The 7442-nt window shown below is 45.6% G+C and overlaps 1 protein-coding gene across 1 annotated transcript in view; it reads right to left on the reverse strand.

Annotated features, from left to right (window-relative positions):
• The window catches only part of JARID2 (jumonji, AT rich interactive domain 2), a 45995-nt gene that overhangs the window by 4611 nt on the left and 33942 nt on the right, over positions 1–7442 (reverse strand). Inside the window, exons 11-13 of the mRNA XM_010139362.1 lie at positions 7346–7426; positions 6336–6518; positions 977–1107 (exon numbers count right to left, since the gene is read on the reverse strand). Coding sequence (XP_010137664.1) covers positions 977–1107; positions 6336–6518; positions 7346–7426 — 395 coding nt within the window. The remainder of the gene's footprint in view (positions 1–976; positions 1108–6335; positions 6519–7345; positions 7427–7442) is intronic.

A 7442-nucleotide genomic window follows, 5' to 3' on the forward strand; every position in this document is an offset into this window, starting at 1 on the left:
AAAAAAAAAAAACAAACAAAAAAACCCCAAAACAAAACCCAAAAGCACTCAAAGGCATTATTCCCCCGGGGGCAGCAGTCAGCACATCTCATGTATTTCTGACCACTAAAAACACCCCGTGGGCTGTTTTCCCCTTCACTGGACATTTTCCAAATGAACATGCTAGTTAGTTAAATACAGTTTGTAGGTTCCATTCATCAAAACTTTCTTGACATCTCGAGTACCAGTTGTCACAAACTTGAAAGATAGGTAGGAACTACATGGTAGGGAACAAAAGAGAAGATCATTACACAGGAAGCCAGGCAACATCATATTTTCTTTTCTTTTTTTTTCTTTTTAACCTCTCAAGAGAAACCCTAAACACGTTTCCTTAATACTGGAGAGAAAGAGCAGAGTGAAGGTTTTTTTCTTTACAGCGTTCCGATGCGGGACGCGACAGACCCATGCACAAGCTGCTCATTTATTGGGTGGTTTAAATCAAGACAACTCTCCGCACACGGAGGACCTCCTCCTCCAACTGTAGTGTAACACTCCTGGTGCTGAAGACAAGGGCTCCTGGTGCAAAACCCATTACAGACATGGATCGACAGTGGCTACCAGTGCCAAGAGGCTGAAAAACTGAAGAGAGCTATTAACTGACTGGCACCATGTTGCTCACCTCATGCATCAGAAAATCCTGACTTGGCACCAAGAACCAGCCAAATAAGACCCCGAGACAAACTGCAGTTTTAATTCTTTGGTGGCGCCTGAAGTAGGGGGTTCTTAGTGTAAGACACACTAACCACGGGCACTCTCGCATCAGGTACAGCCACGGAAACTGCTTCTTGCGCGTGGGGCTGTCTTCCGAGTGTGTTTGCTGGACTTTTGCTGGGTTAAGTAGGTGAAAGACATGCGTCTGAAAGGGTTACTTACGTCATCCACCTCTGGAGTCTGTCAATGAAAACAAAATAGGTACGACAAGCCCCCAATTCGTTACCTGAGCTCTCCAAGAAGTGATGATATTGTACTCAGAGTCGGTCCGTTTTCCTTTTTTGCTTCTGCTGTCGCAATCTGATAAAGCAACTTCTCCATTGAAAATGGTTTGGCTATACGTCGTCTCTTCATTTCCTGGGACAGAAAGTGCCAAGTTAGTTCTGGAGCAAATGCGAAAACGAAGCGTTATCTGGAATGAATTCGACGTACCAAAGAAGTGGCCCTTATAAACGATCAAAAGAGCGAGGTTTCTATAGGCCAAATTAAACAAAAAGTATTTTTGTTCCTAACTCACGTGCAGGATCTGCGATACCTGATGGCACTGATGCTAAGAAATCACTCTGTCTGCTGCCTTCTCCTGACGTTAATGCAGAGAGAAGTCTGCATACACCAAGAGAGGGATACCGACGGCAAGTATTCCAGTGCCACCCACCACACTTCAGGTATCTGCCCCCCCTTTTTCTTCTTTTTCAAAAAACAAAGTTGCACTTAATCCGTGGAAAAAACCAAGAGAGATGTGAATAAAATGAACGATGAGAAGCAGGAGGATGCCCAGGCACAGAGTAGCCTGCAGCTCGTCTAAGTGGAGGAGCCAACAAACACCTCAGAGTTCCCTCCCTGCGGATTCTTCTCCTGCTCCCTGGTCCGCTCTGTGTCAGCTTTTACAGCTGTATCTTTAACTCCTGTTGATGCAAACGGTGATTTGGGTAGCTTTAGCCCTTTTGGTAACTATTCTGTAGGAAAATTCCTTGATTTAACTCTGCAGTTAGAAAAAGTCCTGCGTTTCCCCCGTGTCTGAGGAGGTACGGCTTGTTTCATATAATGTTTGAGAAGTTTCGACTGACTAATGCTGGAGCAGAACGGGAAGGTGCCATTTCGGTTGGGAGTTCAGCCCACCAAATACCTTCTCATCACAAACAAAAACGAACCTTTAACTTTAACCTTAACATTTTTTTCACCCTGTCTTGTAAACCTCATTAAAAAAAAAAAAACCCACAAACATTCAGAAGAGGGTCACAGGTAAGAAAAATGCTCTTCAGACATTCTGCTGGAGCCCACCTGGTCTCCACACAGCTAAAACACAGAGAAGTGTTTTAAAACAGACTTCTGTTTGCTTTTGAGCTGCTGCCTAATTTCTTTTAAAGACAGATTTTCCAGTGTGATTCCTCTTGCCATCACCGTGGCCCTGCCACTTGCGATCTGCTCTTACTATCAAATGTGTCTCTCCATCATCAATTTTCCAGGCTGAATAGTCTTCTTACATTTAATACAGAGGCTAATTCATGCCTGCAATCATCGATCCACTGTGCATTCTCTAGTCCCTCTATTCTCCTCTTAAAATTAGGGGTGTGGAATCGCTCCAGCAATCACACCATGGCTGTAAGAGGCTACACAGTGGCTCCTCGATGTTCCTGCTTTGTTCTCTGTTCACTCCTTGCAAGTCTTAACACTGGATCGGGTTTTTTTGAAAACCTCCCTGAAGCACTTCGCTGGCAGCTCTGTAGGAATCCAAACCCCTCTTTTCTCAGCAGCAAGAGCTTGTTCAGAGCCCATCGCTGTGTCCGTCAAACAAGGATTATTTAAAATGTATCAACACATTTTCTTACTCGTCACTCAGTATCATGAAATCTTCCCTTTAAAGCTTCACAGATTTAAATTTTGCTGTCATTACCATTAATAGCCTCCCTCCGTATAAAGGACTAGTTCGGCTACTCACTCCCCTTTTTAGATTATTTATGGATACAGTGAACTGTAGTGGTCTGTACAAAGTCCTGAGGAGCGCAGAAGAGACCTCCCTCCCTGGTGTAAACTGACCATGCCTTCCCATCCTCTTCTCTTTAAATCGGCTATTTTTCAGTGTGCGAGTTCTCCCTCTCAGCCTGTGGCAGGCTCATTTCTTTCAGAGCCTTTTCTGAGGAACCACGTCACAACTCTTCCAGAAGTGCTCCCAGACTGTCAGCTGCCCATACCTTTTGTCCGTAACTCCTTCCAAGAGCCACGCTGACTGCACGCGTCTCATTCCGGTCTACATTCATGTTTAGTTTTGGCCTTTAGGGAGTTGTTCTCCGCAATCTTTTGTTGGTCTGCATTTGTGCGCGTTTACATGTATCTTGCTAGTGTGGCTGTTTATTGGCGTTTGCAGCTTCTGGACACAAAAGGGATTTTTGGTCTCATTTCAGACAGACTCCGTTCTCCTGGGAGTTTACTGGGGTTTGCCTTTGGACTTTGGGTTGGTTTTGGGTTTTTTTTTTGCATGCGTTATGAGCCTCTAGCACGGCATCTTTGAACAATTTCTATGCTGCAGGCACACACTTAACCCTTCTTTCTGCACTTGCAATTTAACAAGCTGCCTTGTTCCTACGCGAGGCTGTCTGTTGAAATGAAACACCACAGCAGCGGGTATTTTGCTTTTTACTGCTCTTTCAAGGTTCTTAATATCTGCTCACCATCACAGCAGCTCTTTCGCGGTGAGGTTTTGACCTGGGCTCCACCATTGCAGAGAAGCGAGATGACAGCTGCTTCTCCTCGCATGGATTTCCTGACTAGCTGCTCCCTGAAGCCACTTCAATTCTGGCCCCACATACCAACACAGCTGCTCTCCTCATGAGGGGGAGGATGCCAGCATTTCCTATCAGCATCGCGTGGCCTGTCCTTGCAGCTCCCCTCACCTCCTTTAGCATGACACAGGCTACGTCTGCATGCCATCAGCGTGACAAAGGAGAAGCGGACACAGTTGATGCTGAGGACCCAAACATCCACAGGACATGCGTAAAGCTGACAGCTTTACTTCAGAGCTTCGTGCTCCCGTAGCCATGCCGCCAACAGTGTTTGGAGGACATCAGGTGCCCTTCTGGAGGCGCCTCTTCCCATCTGGTTTCATTTGAAAGCAACCCAGTCTAAGGCTAAGGCAGCTCTGCGATAGGAACCGAGGGCTGAAACTCCTGTGGCACTTTAAAGGCACGTTCCTCACCCATACTAAAACTGGGAGGGGGGAAGATACCTCTAGAGCCCCTGGCGGCATCTTGGCTGGACAGCCAGGAGCACACTGGTAACCCCAGGACAAAGATGAGCACGCAGGGATTCTGTCACTGGTGACAGAGTTAAACCTGGCTTACATGACCATAAGCTCTCTCTGGTGCAGTGCAGCAGCACTGCTCCACCTGGATGACTTAACTCCATCTTTCCTATGTATTTTTTCCACTTGTTTTACAGTACCAGTAGAAAGAAGAGACTCAGCCAAGTCTCTGGCAGGCCCTACACCACCAAAGCCCTCCTTGAAACCCAGACATTCCTTCGTATTTCCAAGCCTCTAGACCAGGATGCCTTCACTTAGTCCAATATTCTATTTTCCTGTTTCCCACATGAGTTTTACTGACTTTGCCCGATGCTTTATTCGAGGACATGGAGTCACCCTCGGCTGCTCCAAACACAAACTCTTCTACCACAACTGTAAACCTTCTCCTTCATTTAAAATTTCAAGAGCTCTTAGGGTCTTTTTTAAAAGCCAGCAACCTCGTTCCACATACAGTTCAGGTGAAACCTGTCTGTCCCCTTACACAGGCTTTATACAAACTCTTTTATTCCAACAATTATCCCAACTCCTTATACACTGAGGCCAATGCCATTTCGGATGCAGAATTTCATTTTTCCATATATTAAAGGAGACTGAGCATTCATTCAATACAGCAATGAAACAGCATCGTTTAGTCATGTCAAGAGTTACGATAAAAAAAATCAGGTCACAGGATCACAGAATGAAAACAAGGTTAATGTATCAAACAGCCAAAACCTGTCAATATTGCTGTCGAGAACGGACAGACAGGAAGGTACAGTTGTTTGTCAGAGAGTTCATTAACAGTCCGAAAGGGGCATCTTGCTCCTTACAGAGAACATTTCACAACCTCCAAAAAGCACAATCCCGGCCAGCCTTTGAAAACAGCAAAGTGCCTTGTCAAAGTGAAGGAATCAAGGAAGAATTCACCGAGGTTGAGGGAGTTAAGAACATCGGGTAGTTTGGGAAAAGGTGGGGGAGGGGAGGAGGGGAAGAAAAAGAACAATGCAGTGGCGTTTCCAGAGTTATTTTGATATAAATCTGCAGTTCTTGAATAGTTTGTGAGAGCTGTGACTTCAATTTCCAAGGCAGGTTATCAGAGATGGGAATCTGCTGGAGTTTCGGTCAGCTTATATTTACCCGGTGCAAAGCTCTTAAAATTAATCGAAAGAAACTGTTCTTCAGAATTTGAGGCACCAAGAAGAGCTTTTTAATTGCTGCATAGTGATTTCTGTCTCTTACAGGAGTGGCATTTTCACAATGTCACAAGCGTTCAGCACAGCAATAAACACAGCACATGGCATTCAAATAATTCTGTACCTTTGGACAGAAAAGTTTGGCCCAGGATTCTCATTCCTTTACCTACAGGCGTGTACAACTCCCACCTTCCCCCCAAATAAATCTGTAATAAAAATAATCTTTTATATTTCACCCTAAGTTAATATACAGTTAGTATAACCGGGCTGGAAGAACTCCGTTAACCCCAAGGAAGCAAGCTGTGGACGTCGGACATTTAAACACTAGCCACTTGGTCTGAAGCTGTAGATGATGATTTTCTAGCGGCTGAGCTCTAAAGCACTACCCAAACAGCATCTGTCACCCATGGCGCGCGGGGAGGCTGGGATCACAACTGGTGACGTCTAGTCTTTGTCCAAGAACATAGAAAGGTAGCCAAAATCATGGCAACTGGACAGCTCACCTGTTTGTTCTGCAGGCACCGCGCCTGGGTTAGTTGTGAAAAGGGAATGGCAGGGGGGTTTAAGTGACATCTGAGTGTCAGAGGGGCTGGTCAGCGAACCTAAGGGTTTTCAAGTCGGTTAAAATTGAAATTGCCCTGATCAACAGCTTTTCCTGAATGAAGGGGCAGAGAAAGACAAGCCATACAGCTACGAACATCACTGCCTCTGCCTGTCGTAGGAGGTAACAAGCACAGTTCTTCAGACACGTGCACCTGAGATTCTAATGGTTCTAGAAAACATCACTTCATTAAAAAATGAGTAAGTGTAATACAATATATTATCCATTAGCTCGGAAGGGATTTTTGCGAACTTCCTCACACACCGGTCTGCAGGCGTAACAATCTTCTGAACCTTTCAAATACACAATTACTAACTCAGTTGCTTCTCTGAAAACACTGGATCGTCTTACACCTTGCAGGACATTTTCCTTTTCTTATTTCACAGTCCACAAAACCAGAGGTGCTCGTACTCTCAATGCTCTATCAGTGTACTATCAATCCAGGAGCGTCTGCTTTGCTGTCGGTTTAGATGGCAGGGCTGTGAATCCATTTTAAGCCCTTTTCTCAACTTACCTTGGCTGTTTTGAACCCCATGCTTGTCCACTGGGTGGTAGCAAAGTGCACCGTTTCCGAAACGCTATAGCCACAACACACTTTAGACACAAAGGATCCGGGAAAACAGACAACGAACTGCCCGCTCTGCTGTACAGTACGGTGCACCCTGATCCCCTCCTTGCACAGGATTTCTGGGGAGATCTGGAAAGACATAAAAGCAAAGGAAAAAAAAAATAAGAACTTTCTTTCAGAGTTAGGTCCCCTTGCTTGCTGGGTCCTGCCACACGCAGCTTGTCGAGGAGAAAAGCTGCACTCTGCAACAGCTCAGCTCCAGTCGCGGTTCCTCTTCCCTTCTGCTCACACTGAAGTGACTGGAGTGAGAAGTGCAGTAGTGGCTCCTTTGAAACCAAGAGCTTAAACTTTCACTTGCCAAACAATCCCAAACACAAAGGAGCAACACCATCACTACTGCGGAAAGTCACGCATCGATCTAGATGTACACCCAGAAACACACAGATCTAGATCTAACAACTCCACCTAGAGAGGTTCAGACTCGGCATTGAGTCCCCCTTGGTGCCACGCTACCGATAGGGATGTTAACCCGGACAGCTGAGCCACGTGCTCCCAAATTTATACTTAAACGTGCTAAATGGAAATCGATATCCACAAGATCAACAAGGGAACCAAAGAGACTTTGAAATCCTTGGAAGTATTAGGCTGCCCATACGTGTGCTGGCAGATTGGTTAGGAAACCCTCCCTTTGTGAGGCTAAATACTTTACAGACAGCAGTAAAAGTGGACATTCATTGCACTGCCACACATCTACTTTTACTTCCCATTTTAACAAGCGAGCCCTGTTAGAAAGAAGCCACGTGGGTAAACACTGGGAGTAGGAAGGAGCCAGATTTTAACAGCAGCCTCTGCATCCCTGTAGCGTAAGACAAAACCACAATAAATCGCCCCAAAACCAGCCTTCTGATTCTCGAACGGGTTCTCAAATGGGAACACTTCTCCCTGCGTTAACCTACCATGACATTACTTTCAAGCATTTCCAGCCCTGGAGTGCCATTGGCTTGCAGCAGGGTATGTACCACATCATCAAGTTTGTTCTCCTCCGCAGCAGGA

The sequence above is a fragment of the Buceros rhinoceros genome, unplaced genomic scaffold (assembly GCF_000710305.1).
Source record: "Buceros rhinoceros silvestris isolate BGI_N320 unplaced genomic scaffold, ASM71030v1 scaffold15297, whole genome shotgun sequence".
In the NCBI taxonomy this organism is placed as follows: domain Eukaryota; kingdom Metazoa; phylum Chordata; class Aves; order Bucerotiformes; family Bucerotidae; genus Buceros; species Buceros rhinoceros.